Source organism: Salmo salar, chromosome 29 (genome assembly GCF_965601325.2).
Source record: "Salmo salar chromosome 29, fSalSal1, whole genome shotgun sequence".
Classification (NCBI taxonomy): domain Eukaryota; kingdom Metazoa; phylum Chordata; class Actinopteri; order Salmoniformes; family Salmonidae; genus Salmo; species Salmo salar.
This window is the reverse complement of record NC_138319.1, coordinates 27776531-27801083: the sequence shown is the minus strand read 5'-3', so window position 1 is coordinate 27801083 and position 24553 is coordinate 27776531. Positions and strand designations below refer to the sequence as shown.

General features: G+C 45.6%; 2 protein-coding genes across 5 annotated transcripts; both read right to left on the bottom strand.

The window, feature by feature from the left end:
* Nucleotides 1–823: 823 nt before the first annotated feature.
* On the bottom strand, nt 824–3431 carry zdh23 (Probable palmitoyltransferase ZDHHC23). The gene is given in 3 exon segments (NM_001146571.1): nt 824–1751; nt 1864–2037; nt 3355–3431. Coding segments are annotated over 2 exon segments (966 nt in total). The 5' UTR covers nt 2001–2037; nt 3355–3431; the 3' UTR covers nt 824–922.
* A 1876-nt stretch (nt 3432–5307) lies between these two features.
* On the bottom strand, nt 5308–23155 carry LOC106590473 (protein Aster-C-like). 4 transcript variants are annotated; one of them, XM_014181537.3, is made up of 18 exons: nt 22918–23155; nt 21776–21888; nt 18855–18993; nt 18541–18641; nt 18170–18265; nt 17623–17703; nt 11821–11945; nt 11534–11693; nt 11175–11331; nt 10892–11032; nt 10023–10141; nt 9806–9948; nt 9225–9328; nt 7974–8150; nt 7725–7788; nt 7425–7544; nt 6984–7089; nt 5308–6873 (listed from the first exon to the last, which is right to left on the bottom strand). In XM_014181537.3, exons 2-18 carry the CDS (start codon nt 21866–21868, stop codon nt 6808–6810), a joined length of 1992 nt encoding a protein of 663 aa, XP_014037012.1. In that variant the 5' UTR covers nt 21869–21888; nt 22918–23155; the 3' UTR covers nt 5308–6807. The 4 variants fall into 4 exon arrangements, with proteins under 4 accessions (XP_014037012.1, XP_014037016.1, XP_014037014.1 ...); XM_014181541.3 differs by having other exon boundaries at nt 18855–18966; XM_014181539.3 differs by having other exon boundaries at nt 21776–22109; nt 22918–23130.
* Between the last annotated feature and the right edge of the window lie 1398 nt (nt 23156–24553).

Sequence of the window (24553 nt, the reverse complement as noted above, 5' to 3'; positions counted from 1 at the left end):
GGCTTGTAAGAAAAATAAATAGGCTTTAACGAAACACGGCTTGTAACAAAAATAAATAGGCTTTAACGAAACACGGCTTGTAACAAAAAATTTAAAATTAGCAGTAAGCTTTAGTTGTCTTTTTGCACTGAGTCAATTCCTCACGCTGCTGTTTCCAACGTCTTATCGACTCATTAAGACCAAGCTCCCGTGCAGCAGCTCTATTTCCTTTTCCAACAGCCAGATCAATCGCCTTCAACTTGAAAGCTGCATCATATGCATTTCTCCGTGTCTTTGCCATGATGAGGGTGACAAAATGACTACCGTAATCAGAATGATGGGAAGTTTGAGAGCGCTCGATTTAATCTAAACAGTAAACAAAAGTTGTTTGACCTTAACCCGTTCGGCAATTTCATTGGTCTAATGAAAGCTTCATGCCGCCAAAAAACTGAGCACGTCACAGAATGTGTTTTTTGGGGGGGGAAAAAATTGAAAGCGGGAAAAATCCATATATTAAGCCGCGAGGATCAAAGCCTGGGAAAAAAGGTGCGGCTTATAGTCCGGAAATTACGGTATGTAAACTTCTGACCCACTGGGAATGTGAGGAAAGAAATAAAAGCTGAAATAAATCACTCTACTATTATTCTGACATTTCACATTCTTAAAATGAAGTAGTGATCCTAACTGACCTAAGACAGGGAATTTTTACTTGGATTAAATGTCAGGATTGTGAAAAACTGAGTTTAAATGTATTTGGCTAAGGTGTATGTACATTTCCAACTTCAACTGTAAGATGTACTTAGAACCCATGATTACACCAAACACACACACATACACGTCTAAAGGGTTTGAAGGTTATCATTTTTGCACGATTGTGTGTGTTACAGATCAGTTTGTTTCTCAGACACACAGGCCTATGGCTGATGACAGAGACAAGAGAATGTCACTGATAATTGCTAAGACATTGCTTCTTAGGTCTGTCATGACACTGCGGAGACATTGCTTTGACGTGGCTGTGTAATAAATGACAGACGAGCCTCCTGTGTGTCCAGGCAGACAGGTGTTTTAATGGGACCCACCAGACACAGTGGTGGTCGAGCCGCCGGACACAGATGTCACAGATTCTGCAGTGTCCCGCCCTGGGGGGCCGCAAAACTCTGCACACAGAGCACCAGTTCCTGCTCCGCCCACTATCCATCTGCTCCACCCCCTGGCCCTGCTGCTCCGACCCACTACCCCGATTGGCTAGCACTACTTCCTGCCCGACCCCGTTGTGGCCGGGGTCTCTGTCCGGTGGAGGGCTGTGATAGGTCACTGTGCTGTGGACGTCAGCCGGGTGTGGCCATACGTAGCCAGGTTCTCTCTTGGTGTGGACAAGGGCGGCCAGAGTCAGGGCCACCCCCAGGGTCACTGTGCCCAACTGGGTCAGCCCTACACCCCCCCTGGGGAAGACCTCGGTGAGGAAGAGGTAGTACATGTAGCCCAGGGAGAACAGGGCCAGGCTGAGGAAGAACAGGGTCCGGCCCTTCTTGCGGTGGGTGACGTAGTAGTACCATAGAACCAGGACCGGTAGAGCAGTCAGAACAACTATACCCAACAGGAAGTGAAGGGCTGCGACATGTAGGAGGACAGGAAGTAGGAGCAGCGGGGGGAGCACCGATAGGTCGACACGCCGGGCTCCGCCCCAGAACCATGGAACACGGAGGCGGTCGGTCATCACAGTAACCAGATGGGACAGTGAGTTGGCCTTCTGGGGCTCTTTTTTCAACCATCTGAGGGAGAGAAGCAGACATTCACTTTCTGATGCGATACCAAACTGGATGAAGAACCATTAGCTAAGAGTGTGAAGGTAACTGGCCGTAGACGGGTAAGCCACTCCCTCACCTGTCACAGGCATCGTCCAGGTCCTCACAGTCACAGCAGCAGGCTGCCACATGGCTCCGCTCCCCCTGTCGGTCCACATACTCACAGCAGCACAGAGGCTCATCCAACTCCAACGCCTTACTGGCTCGCTTCTTCATGACGGACAGCCAATCAGCCTGGAAAGTGTTCAGTCTCCTGTGGGGAATGAGCCAACAGGAAGGGATGGAGATGAGGGGTGAGAGAGAGTGTTGTGTTTGTGTGTCCTATTCTCATGGCGGTGCAGATAGATAGATAAATGTGTCAGGGACTGGTGAATCATTTTTAGATTGGTAGTTAGTCTAGCCAGCTATCTAAACTTGTAGTAATCATGGCTGAATACTGACAAATAATTTTGACTACGCTACAGACAGCTATATCGGTCCACTAATACAGGACTAGTAAAGGCCCAGTGCAGTTTCAGGGGGCAGCACCCCTACTTCCTGCGGCTCTGGGCTTTGTCCAATGAACCATGGCGGATTTTGTGCCTACAAACAGTCACCATTAGTATTTATCTCTGAGAGATATCTGTAAATGAGGGAGGCAAGAGGAACTTGTAGGGGGCTTCTGTATTAGCTCTGTGGCATTGGCTGTCATTGAAAATCCCAACCGGAGACGGGTGGGGCTCGTTTCTCGGTGGTATCCAATGCACTTTTACGCAGAGGTCACTGCTACCGATATGGGCTCGACAGCGGGGCGACAGACAGGTGTGTCTGCCAGCCAGTCCGTGAAGACTTGTGCGTATCAAATGTCACATCCGCTGTGGCATTCGCGGGCCAAGGGTAGTAAATGCCTTTCCTAGCTCAATTGTTAAAAATTTCCTAGAAAATGAAGCCCATGTTTTTCCTCCCCTAAGTTAACCCAGGGAATAGTGAATGTAGCCTATCTGAATGCTGTAGCAGACGATTGTCTGCCTTAACCCTACAGCCCTGGATAAAATGTCACCGTCTTGAAAGTTGATACGAAGTATCGTTACATGCGTAAAGATTAGCGGTTACCAGTTGAGTCTATACTTAATAACCCTATTGTTAACTACAAACATGTCACGTGTAATGGGAAATAGCATAACCTACCAGTATTCGTGTAGTTTGCTGAAAACGAATCATATGGGCTACTTCCTTACAAAAACTGTAGGCTGGGCTACATTAGAAACTGCATACTGAACTGTCGCGGAAATGACAGACTGGCCAGCGGTCACAGACAACGTTGTTCGCAACCGTACATGCCTAAACATATTCAACTGAATGTAGCCTAGATATGCAACTGATTTAGGCTACCTGCCCAACAGTGTTGTCAATCCAACAAGGTACAGTATTTGTCGACTCCCTTCCGACATAAAAGTAATTACATAGCCAATCCCAGACCGCGCGATACTATTGTGCACCGGAACCCTATAGTCGCTCCATTTAACCCTTTCAAAAGGCTGCTCATCTCCGATGGTATGTTTTGTATTAAAAGCGAGGTCTTCAAATATACCTCCTCCGTCGCTGGAGTAATCTTGACAGGCAATCCTGCCTCTCCTGTTTACAGAGCGGCAGGGCAAGTTTCTTTCTCCATCAGACTTCTGACGTCAATAGAGGGGGTAACCCTTTCCGTAGGTGAACTTTTACCAGTGTGCATCAAGACAAGGTAGGCCTACTGTATCAACAATACCGTGTTCAATGAAATAAGCGAACATTAAGCTTATTATAGCCTAACTTGAAAGCTCTTTGGGTCCAACGCCAAGTTGTTGGCTAAATGTAACCGATCAACTGGAGAGCTAACATGCTGACCAGACCTGACACGTCGCAAAATACATTTTGAAATCCATGTTATTCAATGATTGCACCCACATTGCTCGCGCACGCCAACGAGCGTCTGCGTTGCCAAGGGCAAAAATAGAAGTCAGTTCTATTTCTGACGCAGATCGTGCTGAAAGTCCTGCCTCTCCCATCTCCTCATTGGTTTATAGAAGCAGGTACCCACGTGCCATCTCCTCATTGTTTATACCCACGTGGGTGATTGAAAGATGAAATGTTTTGCAGGTTGTCATAATACTATGAACTTGTAGATGCTGATCACCATACAAGTTCAAAGATGAAAAAGCCTGGAAGGAGGAGAGATGACTAGAAACGATTCGGTTGACCGTTTTATGTGTGGATTAATTGTCGGAGTAGAGGACCTTGTGCATTTCAGGTAAAATAAGTCAATGTTTATATCCCAGGACAAATTAGTTAGCAACAGCAAGCTAGCTAAATAGGACAAATTAGCTAGCAAGTGCAAGCTAACTAGCAAAAATTGCCATTCATATTTAATGCTTTTCGACCTGTCCCCAAATTAATGTCAGAGTTTGTTTTGATATTTTAACCTGCGTGTCGTGATCGCGTTTGGTGTAGGGGGACAAAATAAATGTATGCATGATAGCGCACGTGCACAGCCGGTTTGGGTTCCGTGTAAGGCTCCTGTCTGACGGTGAGGGGTTGCGCTATGGTGGATTTCCTATGATCTAGGAAGCAAGGTGGATTGGGTCAAAAGTCTTTACTCCCGCGGTAAATTAAAACACTTGTCTCTTCTAACCAAGTTGATTTCAACAGCCACAATAATGCCTATTCATTTTGAAAGACAGTGGGTGCTCTTACACATTAAAGGTAGACTTAGCAAATGACATTGCCTCGAGCAGCACCCCAGATATCGAGATGCAAGATTTCACTCACACACGCTTTTAGCCAAAACAGCGGAGGACAGACACCATGTGGTTTACTTCAGCTCTTGGAGTCTACCTTTAAGGACTTCGCTCAACTACAGTTATGGAATATGCAGCATCAGACTTCTGGAGCTGGTACAAATACTTCACGGACAATGGAAACACAGGGGGGTTTATCTGTGCATGGTCCCAAGAGACCAACACTAACAAACCACTCACCTTCAGACTGCCAGCACAAATGCATGGTGGTATTTAAACAAAGTGAAGTAACCCCTAACACACTTTACTCACATGTGGTTAGTAAATCCTGTTATGTACCCTCCCCAGAGAATATAGGATAAAGGTAGAAAGATGGGTTATGCTGATTGTGCAGTCAGCGCTTTTAGCATGCCATACCCCCACTGTCACATCCTGACCATAGGGTGGTCTTATTTTCTATGGTAGAGATGGTCAGGACGTGACTGGGGGTTTATCTAGTTTATTTTTCCTATGTTGGGGTTTTAGTATGATTCCCAAGTAAAGGCAGCTGGTCATCGATTGTGTCTAATTGGGGATCATATTTATGTTTTTCCCACCTTTATTCTGTGGGAGATTATTTTGAGTTACTTGCACCTCGTCACGGTTTGTATGTCTTGCATAGTTTCACATTTAAATAAAATATGTGGAATAATACCCACTCTACCCACGCTGCGCTTTGGTCCATTCCTACACACAAGCGTGACACCCACCCCACATTGACAATAATATGTGGAGAAATATGGTTTCTTTATTCAAAGCATCAATACAGTACATCTGTCTTACAAATGTGCAAAATAGCCAACATAATTCAACTTCATATAGGGATAGTGTGGAAAACAAATGTTAGTGTGTACCCTTTTAAACTATTCACATGCCATAGTTTACACTCATGCAATGTAAACAAACAAAACTATGGAAGATTCCCGTGCAATTATAGAACAAGGATGGGTTTTACATACAATATGACGTTTTACCACACACACAACGAGTGGTATTTGCTTGAGAAAAAGTAAATAGTGATTAACAATAAAAACAAAGCTAACAAGGCAGTAGTGTGAATCAGAATCCACTCAAACTTGTGCTGCTCACATTCTTATAGTGGGTGTACACATAAGCAGTGCAGTGTTTGAGTGACGTGGCTTCCTGAATGGGTTTGTTTTACTATCATGTGGAATTAACATGAATTACAGAACAGTCACTAACCCTCTTAATTTAGCTTACTGTATATGGAACAGTCATCAGGACTTTAACGTAATTAACAAAATGCAATCAGTATTATTATTTGCATATTTTAGCTCTAACCAATTAGTCCTGAGAAAGTTCACCTGGGCGTGTGTTCAGTGGGGTGCAACGTTACAGAAGGTTCAGATAGAACTATATTATGTAGAACAAACATGCTTCTCCATCATGTAGAATAAGGATTCATGACAGCTTTATAGAAGGCATTTCTATCTGCAGTGTTCAGAACATTACACCCTTCTAAATACAACACTGATATTAAGCTCTGCTGTATATTTACAAACCAGCTGCGAAACCACAAACCACCCAAAGATTGATGTCTTTAAAATGTGTCATCTGTCAATCCAAAACAACATAATTATTCACATTTACACGAGCAGAAACCCACGGCCATCCAAATATTAATAAATTACATTCAAAGTATTTTCTAATTGAAAAAAAATATTCGAAATAAAATCTAAAAAACATAAAAAGTACACAAGGCACCTGTGCAAAAAGTAAAAATCTTACGTTGGGATTTATTTCTATAGCATAATTGGCTCATCTGCTGTGATTAGCTTGGCAATGGAAGGGGTACGCAGTGAGGCATGCTGGGACTGCAAGGAACATATAGTAGTCCAGAAGATCTTCAACTTAATCACCGTAACCCCAGAACATTAAGGAAGAATAAAGTACTCCCTAACCCAACAGACAATAGAACCTCACATAAACCCAAGTCCAACAGTCGCCTCCCAGTGTTGGTGATGGTTGGGAACCATTCTCTTCCTCCACAGCGCAGGACCAACAGTTGAACATTAAAAACATCCATCCACCTGGTAACACACGATCAATGGCCCTGGAACTTGTACTGTTGTTGCTCTTAGTAACAAGTAGTCGGTGTGTGAGTAGTCCCTATAGCAACACCCCTGCTTGGGAGAGTGAGTCCTGAGGCACATCCCTGTAGCCTTTACGACCCCAGGGGCATAGTGAGATCACAAGGTGTGACGGCGTCACTGAGGCGTTGCTGTCCTATTGGTTACAAAGTTCTGCTGAAGCACCAATAGAGAGCAGCGGAGCTGTAGAGAAAAGAGGAAGAAAACGGTCAATGACCGTCCAGATACACCTGCTGGGGTCACCTGGGAGGCTGTGACACTGACACACCAACACAGCTGGTCATCTGGCTCACCTGCTCCAGTAGGTTGATGGAGTCCTGTAGAACAGCTTTCAGCAGCAGCGTCTCCTCTCTGGTCCTGTGTGGAGGGGCCGGTCCGGGGCTGAAGTCTGGGGCAAAACTGAGGAGACGGACATAGACAACAGGAGAGAGAACTCCTCAACATAGCTCACACCAACCCAATCGTCAGAGCAGTGATTACGCCAAAGAATGGAGAAGGAAAGGATGCTTCCAAGTCAGGTAAAACTAAGGGGATGTGGCTGACCAGACCAATATTTCATTTGTTCAAATTGGTTAAAGTTAGATTAGGGGTTTGCTTAAGGTTAGGTTATAGATTTTGAGTAGTCGGGCTGTCAATGGGATGCTGGTCAGAAAAGTCCCTTCAGTCCTCCCACAAGGCCACAGCCACCCAGAGAGAAATAAGCGTAGGCTTTCACTCAGTGTGCAGCAGCCTACCTGCTCTCGGTCCTCTCCCGGAGGCGGTTCTTGGTGCTCAGGTACACGCGTGTGACCACGTCCTCCATGGCCCACAGCTTAAAGAACAGACCCAGGTTCAGTACTGTTAGGATCAGCATACTGGGAAGAGAGAGAGGAGGCAGTACGGTTTCTGATTATTTCAGTTCAACAAACACCTGGCTAATATACTGCAAATACACACACGCTTAAGTACTGTTTGAGCTCATGGAGCAGAATGTACTCAGACAATTGAGAAGTTGCATGCTGATTTACAGCGATGCGCTTTGAGTGTTGACTTACATGATGCTCATCCCAGCGACGATGGTAGAAACGTTCCACTGTGGACCCTTCATATCCATGGGATCTGACACACAACCGGGGACAGAAAATCATTATAGGAGACACAGCTTGACTGGAAGATGGATGACTGTGCATTTTGTAGGTGATCAAGTCATGCGATTGATTACTGATTGTTTGTATAGTATATGTAATGTTATCCATGTGTGCAGAAGATGGTTGTCCAGGGCTAAATAACAGAAGTACATGTACCCGTGTTGCCCTCTCTGTGAGGATCTAGGTCGGGCCTGTACTGGTTGCTGGGTTTCAGGTGCTCCTGTAGTGTCCGACTGAATGTCCTTCTCCGCCGGTGACGCAGCCCGCCAATTGTCTTACCGGGGTCTCCGCCTCCCTGGTTCAGCTCCGCCTCCTCTTCCATCAGCTCCGATTCTGTGATGACATTATAGGGTGAAAGGAAAAGTCAGGTTAAATGTCTTGGAAGAAGGGGGTGGATAAATGACTAACAGAGGTGGTAAGGGTAATGTAGAGAGGACTGCCGTGCAATCTGTGTGAGTGCAGGGCTTTGATTCAGATCTACTCTGACGAGACTGGAGCGGGTGACGGAGGCGGGTCGTTATACAGTATAGGAGAGCGGGTGACGGAGGCGGGTCGTTATACAGTATAGGAGAGCGGGTGAGGGGCGGAGGCGGGTCGTTATACAGTATAGGAGAGCGGGTGACGGAGGCGGGTCGTTATACAGTATAGGAGAGCGGGTGACGGAGGCGGGTCGTTATACAGTATAGGAGAGCGGGTGACGGAGGCGGGTCGTTATACAGTATAGTAGAGCGGGTGACGGAGGCGGGTCGTTATACAGTATAGGAGAGCGGGTGACGGAGGCGGGTCGTTATACAGTATAGGAGAGCGGGTGACGGAGGCGGGTCGTTATACAGTATAGGAGAGCGGGTGACAGAGGCGGGTCGTTATACAGTATAGGAGAGCAGATAGCAGTGGACAGAAACCAGTGAAGCAGCAACATACTTAGAGAGAGCAGGAGTCTATTATGGCCAACCCAACACACTCACAGGCAGAGACTCATTGGAGAAAGTGTAGTGTCACGCGTACACTAACAAATCGGGAAGCAAGTACAGGGAGTGAATTTAATAAACAAACATAGAACAAAACAAGAAACACGAGTAGCGTACAGACATGAAACAAACAATAACACCTGGGGAAAGAACCAAAGGGAGTGATAGATATAGGGGAGATAATCAGGAAGGTGATGAGTCCAGGTGAGTCTCATGAGGCGCAGGTACGCGTAACGATGGTGACAGGTGTGCGTAATAATGAGTAAACTACCGACAACGAGCACCAGAGAGAGGAGGAGACGTGACATGGAGAGGCAGAAAGACACGCTCTCAGAGGAAGATGCACTCAGAGATTAGCCAAGCGAGAAGGAGAGAGAGATATTCTGAAAGATGGCGTGGGAGAAAGAAGAGTGAAGAGATCTCCAGGGCTGCTACTCACCCAGGTGTCTGAAGTAGTCCTCCAGGCCACTCCAGGAGTTCTTGGTGATGAAGGACTTGACCAGCCCCCACGGCTGCTTCTTATACTTCACATCAGTATACACCCTGAACAACATCAGCACAGCAACTCTACAGTTGTAATTGAATCTGTTACATGGGTAATTAGTCACCACAAACTCTCAAGTACCAAACACTGCTGATTTTCTTTCTCTGTAATCAGGAACTGATTCAGACTGACCAATAGCTACCAGCGAGAACCAACAGTACATAGGCCAGCAATATGTGGAAGTGAATTTACCTTGCCTAAAGGTTATTGGTCTTTGACACACAAAACCCACTGGGCACACACTGGTTGAATGAACCTTGTTTTCACATCAGTTCAGTGAAAGTCGGTTGAACCGACATGGAATAGACATTGAATTGACATCTGTGCCCAGTGGGAAACATGTAAAGGCACCTTTGCACTGAACATTGAGACTGACCACAATGAGAAACTCAACCCCAATACCCTGAAAGTCTTCACACTAAAGTAAACCGAGCAAATATTAAATGTCTGAAGGGTGTGTTGTCACTGCTGCTCACCTGAGTCGACACTTGTGTTTGGAGTGGCGGATGATACAGTAGAGGTTCTGAGTGTAGAAGTAGTCGTGGTACGGGACGTCGTGTGTGTAGACCTCCGCGTCGACGAGGTAGTACTGACCTTCCCTGGATTCCTTGTACAGGATCTGATAGGACAACAGAGTTACACACTCTGGAAAACACACTACTAGAAACACACACCCTGCAGACCTGGGCTCACCTGGTTCTCTGTGGCGGTGGAGAACTTGCCCACCAGAGGGTTGGTGATGGCGATGGTGTAATTGAGACTCCTCTTCATGGCGCCTGACGCTTCACTCTGCCACGGGGCAAAGCTGGCATCTGAAGACAATCACACATAGGTTAACAAAACACACCTATTATTCTATTTGGTACTGCACTGAGATGGAAAGGTTTGAATTATTTCACACACACGCACAAACACATAATTTAGACCAGGGATGGACACATACGGCCCCCCTTTTGTAGGCCTGCGGCTCAATCTCCTCCCCCCAAAAATACTCAGTCGGGGTCTCAACTAAATTTCAACATTTGCTTGTACATCCGCAGTTTCTCTTATGTCAGTCACTTGTCTAGCCAAGCCAGCTAACATTTTATAGATTCATTTACCAATCTAAACTTCAAGCAATCATGGACAAATAACTGACTGGGGGGGCCCCATTACATTTTGTTAGTCACTCTCACTCAGATATATTTAAAACTGGAAAGTGTATTTCTCTGCCCCATGGCAAACTGTGTAGAATTGCAGCAAACCTTCTGTAAAACTGCACATTTCTCTCTGCCCCTCCACCATTGCTTAGTAAGGCAGAGGGGCCCTCCCAACAAATTTTCACTTAGGGCCCCCAAAAGGCTTTGACAGCATGTGTGGGTACTGCATGCAGATCCGGGAGCCACTGTGGCTCCTCATTGTGCACATCCCCAATTTAGAAATGACAACAACTCTCTGGCATTCACATTAAAAAGATAGCTTGTGATGAGTAATCCATCCTAATCAGAGGACTGTGACATAACAGGGAGTGTTGAGGACTGTGACATAACAGGGAGTGTTGAGTGGATGGGGTGATGACTCACTGGTGATCTTCCTGGCGTTCATGAATCTTCGTATGAAGTGGGAGTCGGTAAAGAGCAGCTCAAACATCTTCTCTGCACTGATGTTGAAGACCTTGTTTACATAGAGCCTGCCCTGCTGCTCAGAGACACACACCCTCTCCTCTATAAGATACACAGGGAGGGGGGTTAACATGATCTGAGGAATGCCTCTGAAAACACATCTAAGATGGGGTCAATAGCATCACACAAACACATACTCTAAAGATGCATGCATTTAACAAACACATTTGGGAATCATTCTCACCCTCCTCTGCACTCTCCGAGCCACTCTGTTCAGAGAAGTGGTCCAGGTTAGTGTTGAGGTCCAGAGAGAGCTCTGAGCGCTTGGAGACCCTCTCCGGGGCAGAGCGGTCCAGTGATGGGTCAGGAGTGCACTGAGACGAGGTGCTGTGAGCATCATCCTGTAGGACACAAACACAATGGCACTCTTTCTGTCACTCTGGCTATGGAAGCCTTGCTATGTACGTGTATGCCATCAATGGGACTCGTCCTTCACTTGCAAAACTCAGACAATGAAGAAACAATATGGAGACAGTATGCCTCTACAGAGATCACTTAATATCATTCAAGCCTTTTGTGACGTTAACATGGCAGGTGTCGTACCGCATTCCTCGAATTGGCGGTGCTCTGTCCGAGGGGTGAGGGTAGGTCCTCTCCCTGGGTCGTGTTGGGCTCAAAGGAGCCCTGATCCCCTGGCTGGAGGCGCAGAGTAGACGGCCTTTCCAGCCTCCCAGAGTCCTCTCCACCGGGCCTCATGGTCAGGCTGCCAGGGACCAGATGGGGAAACAGATTAAAGAAATGTGTCAGTTAGACAGATGTAGGTGAATGCATGCTTTTCACCATTGCGTATTAGATTAGATTGATAGATGAAGAGTCCTCCTAGTCCTTACCTGGTGTGTGTCTGCGTGGTTGATTCTGCTGATCCCTGTAGACTCTCCATTTCTTCATGGCTCAGGCCCAGGTCATTACCATAGTGCTGCTTGACCACCAGCCACAGCTCCAGACTAGTCAGTGGCTAGGAGAGAGAGGACAGAGGAGAGATGGGGTTTAATTGGGTGGAACGGAGGTTGGCACACAGCAAACAGTGGGGCTTGATTAGATTTTTGATATCATGGAAAAGCAACTGATTTCAGTGTACACAGTTCCATCATCCATCAGATGCTTGTAGGCTATAGCTTGCAAGAGCTGAATCTCAATAGTCAAAATCATGAGGATTAATTCCTCTGTCTGGCTTCCCAACATGACAACCATTTTCCACCTGTGCAGGAATCTCACATCACCTCCAGTCTTAGTTTCAACCAAACAAAACAGCCCTAACCTGCTCCACACTGATGTCACAAGATATCAAAAATCAACTCACTGTAGATTAGCGCTTAAGAAACAATTATATAAAGAACTGACGCTAAGACGATGGCTGCTTCCTTGCTTAGTAAAAATTGTAGCCTATAGCTATTGACTAATAGCTACAAAATAAAGTCAGCAAAAAAAAGAAACGGCCCTTTTTCAGGACCCTGTCTTTCAAAGATATTTTGTAAAAATCCTAATAACTTCACAGATCTTCATTGTAAAGGGTTTAAACACCGTTTCCCATGCTTGTTCAATGAACTATAATCAATTAATGAACATGCATCTGTGGAACGGTCGTTAAGACACTAACAGCTTACAGACGGTAGTCAATTAAGGTCACAGTTATGAAAACTTAGTACAATAAAGAGGCCTTCCTACTGACTCTGAAAAACACCAAAAAGAAAGATGCCCAGGGTCCCTGCTCATCTACATGAATGTGCCTTAGGCATGCTGCAAGGAGGCGTGAGGACTGCAGATGTGGCAATAAATTGCAATGTCTGTACTGTGCAGTACTTAATGCAGCTGGTGGCCACACCAGATACTGACTGTTACTTTTGATTTTGACCCCCCTCCCTTTGTTCAGGGACACATTAGTAAATTTCTGTTAGTCACATGTCTGTGGTACTTGTTCAGTTTATGTCTCAGTGGTTGAATCTTATGTTCATACAAATATTTACACATGTTAAGTTTGCTGAAAATAAGCACAGTTGACAGTGAGAAGACGTTCTTTTTTTGCTGAGTGTAGATTGTGTTTGTCATAGTGTCCATAAACAAACAAAGTATATTTTTTAAACTATATGGAGGGAGAATAATAAGTAAATGTTTAAATGTAGATGTATTTTGAGTATGTTCAATCGTTCAAAAAACCCATTTATTATGATTGATTTCCTACGCACAGGGATAGATTTACGAACAGGCACGCAGGGCACCTGCCCTGGAGGTCAGAGGCCCCCAAGACAGCATATAAAACACGTCATAAGCCATGAGAAAATATGTAGAATTGCAGATTAGCTTAAAAAAATAAATGCAAATATAGTAGGTGCCCCGGGGCCCCAAATCCAGCCCTGCCCATGCAACAGAATCCATTCAAGCAAGCCCCATATAGAACCAGTTTCTTCAATCCAAATTACACACACCTGATCATAATTTAGATGAATAATCAGTCACTTGTTACCAATCAAGTCAAAATAACCATTTTAAAAGATGTTTTACTTACTTCTCTGTAGCCATTACTCTGTTCTGGTCTCTGGACTGAACTGTAATAACCTGTACGCTGTCACAAAACAATCAGGAAGTCCTAGCGCCCTCAGCCCGACAATTGGAACACGAGCGCTCCACCCATTGATACAGAGATACGTAGCCTCGATATCAGCTCTACTGAATGCCAAAACTCTGGTTCAGTGACAACAAAAATCAGATCGGTTGATGAATAGCCTCTTGGGGCGTAATGCGAACGACTGCCCTGAAGAATGGATAGGTAATAAGACAGCTCTTTCCTGGGGGCAGGTTCTGTCTTAAGCAAATAAACCTTCCTAGCCACACCTATAGGGGTCATTGAACTTTACTGTCACCCGCTAACTCCCGAGCCACACTAGTGTTATTGTGGAGTTGTTTGCACAGCGTAATTCCCTTGGTCCACAGTCTTCCGGGTATTGCACTAGTTGGCCATAGAGGCTGCATTCATTCTAGGTGCTAGAATGTTTTATCGCCACTTTGCTATCAAAAGAGCCAGTACATCATTTTTTTAAATTATGCCATTCTATTCCCCTTGTATACTACATAATAACCGAATGTTAGGGGCATGGGGCCAGTCCGAGGAGCATGGTGTGTATTCAGGATTGATTAGATAAGAGCAGTCTGCCAGGGTAAAGTCACAAAAGCCTTGCATACTACATAGGACTCCAGATAGGTTGCATGGAGCTGTGATAACCAGATAGTGTCCATGTTGCAGAGTTATCTAGTCGTTGATTTACTTCACTGGATCAATGCCATTCCATAGGTGATTACCGGGAACACGTTGACTTTTAGACACAGAGCCAAGGTCAGTTTAACTTATTACCGTATTTATACTTTGTTATCAAGGGTAGGATTGAGTGAGGGGAAGATGATCCTAGATCTGTGCTTAACATAACTCCTACTTATAGAAATGCCCTTGCTATAGAAATGCTTGCTGTCGAGACAACCAAAACCATGGTGACAACAGTGTTGCAAGGGGGGGGGGGGGGGCAGTGTGTAATTGGGTGTGGTAGATGGCACAGTGTTGGGAGGGGATAGTCTGTATCTGGGTGTGGTAGATGGCACAGTGTTGGGAGGGGATAGACTGTAACTGGGTGTGGTAGATGGCACAGTGTTGGGAGGGGATAGTCTGTATCTGGGTGTGGTAGATGGCACAGTGTTGGGAGGGGATAGACTGTAACTGGGTGTGGTAGATGGCACAGTGTTGGGAGGGGATAGACTGTAACTGGGTGTGGTAGATGGCACAGTGTTGGGAGGGGATAGTCTGTATCTGGGTGTGGTAGATGGCACAGTGTTGGGAGGGGATAGACTGTAACTGGGTGTGGTAGATGGCACAGTGTTGGGAGGGGATAGTCTGTATCTGGGTGTGGTAGATGGCACAGTGTTGGGAGGGGATAGTCTGTATCTGGGTGTGGTAGATGGCACAGTGTTGGGAGGGGATAGACTGTAACTGGGTGTGGTAGATGGCACAGTGTTGGGAGGGGATAGTCTGTATCTGGGTGTGGTAGATGGCACAGTGTTGGGAGGGGATAGTCTGTATCTGGGTGTGGTAGATGGCACAGTGTTGGGAGGGGATAGACTAACTGGGTGTGGTAGATGGCACAGTGTTGGGAGGGGATAGACTGTAACTGGGTGTGGTAGATGGCACAGTGTTGGGAGGGGATAGACTGTAACTGGGTGTGGTAGATGGCACAGTGTTGGGAGGGGATAGTCTGTATCTGGGTGTGGTAGATGGCACAGTGTTGGGAGGGGATAGTCTGTATCTGGGTGTGGTAGATGGCACAGTGTTGGGAGGGGATAGACTAACTGGGTGTGGTAGGTGGCACAGTGTTGGGAGGGGATAGTCTGTATCTGGGTGTGGTAGATGGCACAGTGTTGGGAGGGGATAGTGTGTAACTGGGTGTGGTAGATGGCACAGTGTTGGGAGGGGATAGTCTGTATCTGGGTGTGGTAGATGGCACAGTGTTGGGAGGGGATAGACTGTAACTGGGTGTGGTAGATGGCACAGTGTTGGGAGGGGATAGTCTGTATCTGGGTGTGGTAGATGGCACAGTGTTGGGAGGGGATAGACTGTATCTGGGTGTGGTAGATGGCACAGTGTTGGGAGGGGATAGTCTGTAACTGGGTGTGGTAGATGGCACAGTGTTGGGAGGGGATAGTCTGTAACTGGGTGTGGTAGATGGCACAGTGTTGGGAGGGGATAGTGTGTAACTGGGTGTGGTAGATGGCACAGTGTTGGGAGGGGATAGTGTGTAACTGGGTGTGGTAGATGGCACAGTGTTGGGAGGGGATAGTGTGTAACTGGGTGTGGTAGATGGCACAGTGTTGGGAGGGGATAGTGTGTAACTGGGTGTGGTAGATGGCTCAGTGTTGGGAGGGGATAGTCTGTAACTGGGTGTGGTAGATGGCACAGTGTTGGGAGGGGATAGTGTGTAACTGGGTGTGGTAGATGGCACAGTGTTGGGAGGGGATAGTGTGTAACTGGGTGTGGTAGATGGCACAGTGTTGGGAGGGGATAGTGTGTAACTGGGTGTGGTAGATGGCACAGTGTTGGGAGGGGATAGTCGTGTAACTGGGTGTGGTAGATGGCACAGTGTTGGGAGGGGATAGTCTGTAACTGGGTGTGGTAGATGGCACAGTGTTGGGAGGGGATAGTGTGTAACTGGGTGTGGTAGATGGCACAGTGTTGGGAGGGGATAGTGTGTAACTGGGTGTGGTAGATGGCTCAGTGTTGGGAGGGGATAGTCTGTAACTGGGTGTGGTAGATGGCACAGTGTTGGGAGGGGATAGTGTGTAACTGGGTGTGGTAGATGGCACAGTGTTGGGAGGGGATAGTCTGTAACTGGGTGTGGTAGATGGCACAGTGTTGGGAGGGGATAGTGTGTAACTGGGTGTGGTAGATGGCACAGTGTTGGGAGGGGATAGTCTGTAACTGGGTGTGGTAGATGGCACAGTGTTGGGAGGGGATAGTCTGTAACTGGGTGTGGTAGATGGCACAGTGTTGGGAGGGGATAGTGTGTAACTGGGTGTGGTAGATGGCACAGTGTTGGGAGGGGATAGTGTGTAACTGGGTGTGGTAGATGGCACAGTGTTGGGAGGGGATAGTCTGTAACTGGGTGTGGTAGATGGCACAGTGTTGGGAGGGGATAGTGTGTAACTGGGTGTGGTAGATGGCTCAGTGTTGAAAGGAGGGGATAGTCTGTAACTGGGTGTGGTAGATGGCACAGTGTTGGGAGGGGATAGTCTGTAACTGGGTGTGGTAGATGGCACAGTGTTGGGAGGGGATAGTCTGTAACTGGGTGTGGAAAATGGCTCAGTGTTGAAAGGAGGGGATAGTCTGTAACTGGGTGTGGTAGATGGCACAGTGTTGGGAGGGGATAGTCTGTATCTGGGTGTGGTAGATGGCACAGTGTTGGGAGGGGATAGTCTGTAACTGGGTGCGGTAGATGGCACAGTGTTGGGAGGGGATAGTGTGTAACTGGGTGTGGTAGATGGCACAGTGTTGGGAGGGGATAGTGTGTAACTGGGTGTGGTAGATGGCACAGTGTTGGGAGGGGATAGTCTGTAACTGGGTGTGGTAGATGGCACAGTGTTGGGAGGGGATAGTCTGTAACTGGGTGCGGTAGATGGCACAGTGTTGGGAGGGGATAGTGTGTAACTGGGTGTGGTAGATGGCACAGTGTTGGGAGGGGATAGTGTGTAACTGGGTGTGGTAGATGGCACAGTGTTGGGAGGGGATAGTCTGTAACTGGGTGTGGTAGATGGCACAGTGTTGGGAGGGGATGGTCTGTATCTGGGTGTGGAAAATGGCTCAGTGTTGAAAGGAGGGGACATTCTAGGTGTCCCATTTCCAGTGTTTTTGACAGCCATCAACCCATATACAACACCCTGCTCTATCTGGACAGGAAAGCCGATGGTGTTTCAATATACACAGAACCATGGACCTGCAATAGCTAACAGTACTTTACGCCCAGGGTGCGTCCTGAATATGGCACAGGGCCCTGGTTAAAAATAGTGCACTTTATAGGGAATAGGGTGCCATTTGGGATGCATCCCCAGTGAGTGAAGTGAGGTTATATGAGGTCGCTGTCAGCTGATCTGTGCCGCACCTTGTCCATCAGCGTGTTCTGCCACATCCGGAACACTCCCTGGTAACTCTTCTCTCTGGACGTGAAGGAAGTGAAGAACAACTGTACAGAAGAGAGACAGACGCTTCAGTTCAAATTAAAATTCCACCCCAAAACTGGCTGTTTTGCATATCAGCAATCAAGTTTTCAAGATATATAACTACTGAAATAAAATACAGAAATACAGCCAGTATGATGCATTTTGCTTCATATGATTCCCCCAAAAATATTAGTCCCAAAATGTTTTGCATGTCAAAAATTTTTGGGATATACTACAATATAGTTTTTGTGTGGAGTTTTGCTTTAATATTATTGCAGTGATAACCATCTATTGGTTTGCATTGAGGATAGACAGAAGGGGTAAGTAGCATGTTATTTTGTCAGTGCTGCAGCTGTACTCTTGAGCATGAAAAGTTGCTTGATGGGTTAAACCATGAAAAGCACAGGGTCTCTTAGCTCTGGTCCAAGGCGTTAGTGCATCTATCCAGGGAAATTGAACAGAACCCAGGTGGTGTTTGAGTGACTGTACCTTCTCCGAGTCTGTGCAGATCTGAATGGCGTTGGGAATCAGCCGTGCGGTCTTCTCTCTGTACATGGCCTTGATGTCCCTCAAAGTCAAGACTATCTACGACCACAGAGCACAGTGATGTCCCTCAGAGTCAAGGCTATCTACGACCACAGAGCACAGTGATGTCCCTCAGAGTCAAGGCTATCTACGACCACAGAGCACAGTGATGTCCCTCAGAGTCAAGGCTATCTACGACCACAGAGCACATCCTTAACACGACCAGAATAATGCAATATATACACATATTTACGATATATCATTATCCAATTTAATTCATCCCCTAAACAGAAAACTGTGCCTTTATTTTTCCTTTCCCTCATGTGTGAGCTCACCTTTGTCCCCCAAAACACATTGCTATAGAAACAGAGCCAGTTCTCTGACAGGTAGAGGCGTCCCTGCAGTAGAATGTCTCTCTGGAGGGCACAGGTGTAGTCTGGGGAAAATACACGGGACGCAGCAAGAGACAGGTATACACTTAGACACAGGTAAGGTACAGGTGTGCTGGTATATGCAGGTAAGCTGTATATAGGAAGTCTGGTGAGAGTGGTGCCGATATGTTTTGTTACTGAGAGATGGTGATAGGGGAGCCGTTTCTGGCTTCTCTTTCTCATTTTCTCTCACACACACACACACACAAACAACTCACCCACGATGAGTCTCTCTGACTCGGGCAGTTCTCTGAACAGCTTCCTAAACTCCTCAACCCTCTGTTTGTAGGTGGGGGCAGGCAGGGCTTGGGGGGTGGCCAGACACTGGCCCTGAGGGTCAGATCTCTGATTAACAGGCTGCAGAAATAACATTAGAATCACATCAAAACTCATTTGAATACTAATTACTACAAGAGGTCATCCTGGCTGAACCTCTGTTGAATTCAGTTATTTTTATTCTGTATATGGAATATATTAATCTGACAATTGGTCAATATGCTCTCGGTATTCAGTAAATACAGAGAAGGCCAAGAACTGAACACTAATGCAGCTGAAAAACAGTATCACCCCACAAGCTTTGTACATTGTCAGTGTTGGGGAAGCTACTCTGAAAATATCTATTACCAAGCAATTAATTCACAACGAAATAAGTTACGCTACACTAAAGCTACCCCTATGAAAAAGTCGTTCACTACATTCAAACTACTTCCTGAGAAATTATATGTAAATCTGAAATGTCATAGACTACAAATTGCAACAGCATATCTGTTTGGGGTTATACAGTGCCTTCGGAAAGTATTCAGACTCCTTGACTTTTTCCACTGTGTTACAACCCTATTCTAAAATGGATTATTTTTTTTTAAATCCTCAGCAACCTAGACAATACCCCAGAATGACAAAGCAAATTTTTTTTTTGTTGAAATTTTAGCAAATGTATTAAAAATCATAAACAGAAATACCTTAATTTACATAACTATTCAGACACTTTGCTCTGTGACTCGTATTTGAGCTTGGGTGCATCTGGTTTCCATTGATCATCCTTGAGATGTTTCTACAACTTGATTGGAGTCCAGCTGTGGTAAATTCAATTGATTGGACATGATTTGGAAAGGCACACACCTGTCTGTCTATATAAAGGTCCCACAGTTGACAGTGCATGTCAGAGCAAAAACCAAGCCATGAGGTCAGAGACAGGATTGTATCGAGGTACAGATCTCAGGAAGGGTACCAAAAACGTCTACAGCATTGAAGGTCCCCAAGAACACAGTGGCCTCCATCATTCATAAATGGAAGAAGTTTGGAATCACCAAGACTCTTCCTAGAGCTGGCCTCCCAGCCAAACTGAGCAATCAGGAGAAGGGCCTTGGTCAGGGAGGTGACCAAGAACAAGAGTGACTGACAGCTCTAGAGTTCCTCTGTGGAGATAGAAGAACCTTCCAGAAGGACAACCATCTCTGCAGCACTCCACCAATCAGACCTTTATGGTAGAGTGGCCAGACGGAAGCCATTCCTCAGTAAAAGGCACATGACAGCCCGCTTGGAGTTTGCCAAAAGGCACCTAAAGGACTCTCAGACCATGAGAAACAAGCTACACTGGTCTGATGAAACCAAGATTGAACTCTTTGGCCTAAATGCCAGAGGCACATTTGGAGGAAACCTGGCACCATCCCCACGGTGAAGCATGGTGGTGGTAGCATGCTGTGTGGATGTTTTTCAGTGGCAGGGACTGGGAGACTAGTCAGAATCAAGGCAAAGATGAACGGAGCAAATACAGAGAGATCTTTGATAAACCTCCTCCAGAGCACACGGGACCTCAGACTGGGGCGAAGGTACACCTTCCAACAGGACAACAACCCTAAGTACACAGCGAAGAGAACACAGGAGCGGCTTCGGGACAAGACTGAATGTCCTTGAGTTGCCCAGCCAGAGCCCGGACTTCAACCCGATCAAACATCTCTGGAGAGACCTGAAAATAGCTGTGCAGCAACGCTCGCAATCTAACCTGACAGCTTGAGAGGATCTGCCGAGAAGAATGGGAGAAACTCCCCAAATATAGGTGTGCCAAGCTTGTAGCGTCATACCCAAGAACACTCAAGGCTGTAATCGCTGCCAAATGGGTTTCAACAAAGTACTGAGTGAAGGGTCTGAATTCTTATGTAAATGTGATTTAAGTTTTATTTGTAATACATTTGCCAACATTTCTAAAAACCTCTTTTTGCTTTGTCATTATGGGGTATTGTGTGTAGATTGAGGGGGGGAAACTATTTAATACATTTTAGAATAAGGCTGTAACAAAATGTGGAAAAAGTCAAGGGGTCTGAATACTTTCCGAAGGCACTGTACATTAACGTGTCATTCAGCCTAATAAACACAAAAAGGATGTTTGAAGTGAGAATTAAGCAGGCCTGATGCCCAAAAGGAAATTGCCTACTTCACCCAAATTTTATTTTTGCAAAAAAACTAGTCTAGTTCCAGTAATTAGTTACACCACTGCATGGCGAAACAAAGTAAAGAACCACTGAAAACACTACCTAGATTTGAATTACTAGTTGAACTACATGTAAACTTTATTTAACTAGGCAAGTCAGTTATGAACAAATTCTTATTTTCAATGACGGCCTAGGAACAGTGTGTTAACTGCCTTGTTCAGGGGAAGAACGACAGATTTGTACCTTTTCAGCTCAAGGATTCGATCCAGCAACCTTTCGGTTACTAGTCCAACACACTAACCACTAGGCTACCTGCCACCCCATGTAGTTCTGTCACTAGTTCATCAAGTCAATTACTAATGATATGTCTACATAATACATGAGAGAATAGTCAGAATGGTCTTCTCCACTAGAGGGCAGGAACAGTTGATGTGTGTATGAGTGGGGAGTCGGCAGGCTTCATGGCATGCTATACTATAGGAGGCTGCTGAGGGGAGAACGGCTCATAATAATGGCCAGAACGGAGCAAAGGGAATGGCATCAAACACCTGGAAACCATGTGTTTGGTGTTTTTGATACCATTACACTCCAGTCATTACCACGAGCCTGTTCTCCCCAATTAAGGTGCCACCAACCTCCTGTGTATACTATGTAGGGGTAAGTGCATGATAGTCACAGACAGGTAAACAGAAGGGCTCCCTGTATCTTACCTCATGATCATCAGAGCTCCACCTGTACTCCCCCATGGAGGCTGTCTCGTCTGTGACATCAGTGCCCACCCCTGACCGGGACACCTGGTCCATCAGATCCACTGTTCCGCTGACTGGGTAGTAGAGATAGAGGCCTAGTAGCTTTAGCACACAAGATAATTCCAGCAGTCCATGTCATTATAGCAGGACTACTAGACTGGACATCCTGCTGCTATAAAGGGATTTGTTTGTTCATGGCTGGTCTCCACTGAAGACGATCAAACTTTGCAGACCATGCTAAGAGGTATGAGGATGGAATTGATATCCTATGCAGGACTCTCCTTAACCCACCTTTCTGATGAGAGAGAGTGGGAGCACAAAGAGGCACAACAAAACTGGTTTATCCTGCCCTGCCTGTCACACAGGAGAAACATTGTCGTTCACCTAGATTCCTAAAACCAATGTGGCTGAAGGAGAAATGTTGAGACTATTTAATATCAATAGTCCTATGAATTGATTTGATACATTCTGATCAGTAATCCCCCAAAAAATATCACTTTGAATACATATTTATATTCTGCTCTCTCAGGCAAACTTTTAATTTCCATTTTGTTCTGCAGTGCATTCAAAAGACTGCACATCAAGAGCAAGCATTTTAGCAGTGCGATTCTCAAGTGATTAACAAGATTCTTTGTATGATAGCTAAACACTGCGTAAAGGGAGATAAGTATTTGCTCGTCCACCGTGCCAAAATTACGTCGGCATACGGGCCTACATGCCACGTTTAGATGGACGTTGGAACTAGGAAACTCAGAAATTTCCGACTTACTAACTGGTTGTAGTTATACACGTGCCGCGTTCAACCAGTTAACCAGTCGTAAATGTCCGAGTTTTCTTAGTTCCGACTAGTACTTGAACGTCGCAATAGTGCGTGATCGCATCATTACCAGGCCAGTTGTCAAATTCCTCATCATCCGTCAACATAGCTGCTTTCAATACAAAAGTTAACGACTTGGAATAGCGAGTTGGATGATAGTTCAAAACATTTTTTCCCAATCAGAGCTCGTTTTTTTTCAAGTTGTTTTGAAAGCGGCACATATCTGATCTGTGCGATACAACATCAGTAATAAGCAGGTAAAAGACGGTGCACATTCATAACCTACCTGGAAATGACACGAGATCTTTATCTTCTGCACTGAGTCCTATGTGAGTCCGGGATGAAGCTTTGTGAAGACCCAGATTCCTGTAAGCATGTCACCACCAGCTCCGTTTGACAAGTGTCATTCATGCAAAACTAACTCAGGCCTTTCCTTCAGCAAGGTGCACCGGTAGGTTCTTTAAATAAATGTGTGGCGTCATAAATAGCCTATATGTGCTGCAAACCCATCCACCTGATAACAGGTGAGACGAGTGGACTGATGCTGCGTTCATAACCACGTGGGAAGGTGGTATTTACCACTTTTGAGTACGATGGAGAAAAAATCAGTTGAACGGCCATCCAACTGGTAATTACTAGTGGGAAACTAGTCTCTCATCCATGAGCTCCGACTTCTTCCACATGTTGAACTCTGACACCACCTACTAAGGAAATTACCTGGATTTCAGCATTTACAGCAGTTAAATGCAACAAAATATTACTTATAAAAAGCAATCTACTAATGGTTTTTGAACACAGTAATTTGTTCACAAGCATGATAGCTGTACTTTTAGTTTATGGTTAATGTTTGCCATTAGTCAATCAGCACTTCTCAACGAATGTGAATGCATCCAACTTCTATTTATGACTTCACAACTGGTAATTACCACCTTCCCACTTGGTTGTGAACATAGCATTAATTTTTCACCTGACCCAGCCCATAGAGGAAAATACATTGAAGGAGTTGTCACCATGGTCATGCTTTGCTCATTACCATTTGCATACTTTAACTGATGGCTGTCAAACAGGTCTAAAAAGAGCCATCATTCTCTGTTCTGTTCCAACCTCACAGATCTTGTTCTAGAGGTGCATTACCAAATCACTTCTCTCTACTCCAATTTCAAAGAATGTTCATTGGCAGGCACAGGACACAATACATCAAGCTATTATATTTTTTAAACAGGCAAATTCTGAGAATATGATTTATTGTACCTGCCCAACCTAAGGCTGAGCCTTCATCACCTGCATGAGCACCCAAGGGATTTAAAAAACAGCTGTACTGCAAAAACATCACAGTTCAGTAACTAATCAAAACTATCTAGCGACATACTTTAAATAATTACTGCAGTCACTGAAACTAGTCCAGGAGAGGAATGTATGTGTGTAGTTTCACTAGTTGTGTCTGACAAACCTTCTCCCAATAAGCACATTCACAGACAAAACTAAAGGGCGGAGCGCCACAGATTCCACACAGGAATTAGAGACACGTAGCAAGGCTAGTCCAACCAGCAGCACCAGAATTATTATTTTGTCACTCTCACACACCCACTCAGACGTGACTGCATATACTAGTGGAGGCTGGTGAGGGGAGGACGGCTCACAACAATGGCTGGAACGGAGCAAATGGAATGGCATCAAACCCATGGAAACCACGTGTTTGCTGTATTTGATACCATTCCACGCCAGCCATTACCACGAGCCCATCCTCCCCTTAATAAGATGCCACCAACCTCCTGTGGTGTATATACTTATTAACATGATCACCTGTATGTTCACTACTATTGTTAGTACAGTACATACACTAGTAGCAACCTGTTGATTACACTCACAGAACATGAAGAGAAGACTGACATGACTGAAAAACACACACAGAATAAATACCC

Excerpts from the sequence above, each read along its gene's own strand:
- LOC106590473 (XM_014181537.3), bottom strand. The coding sequence starts at position 21,868 with ATGGACCAGGTGTCCCGGTCAGGGGTGGGCACTGATGTCACAGACGAG. Across the intron at positions 17,704-18,169 it reads TCTGCACAGACTCGGAGAAG|TTGTTCTTCACTTCCTTCAC; the intron begins GTACAGTCACTC and ends TCTTCTGTACAG. Across the intron at positions 11,033-11,174 it reads CTCGGAGAGTGCAGAGGAGG|AGGAGAGGGTGTGTGTCTCT; the intron begins GTGAGAATGATT and ends TGTATCTTATAG.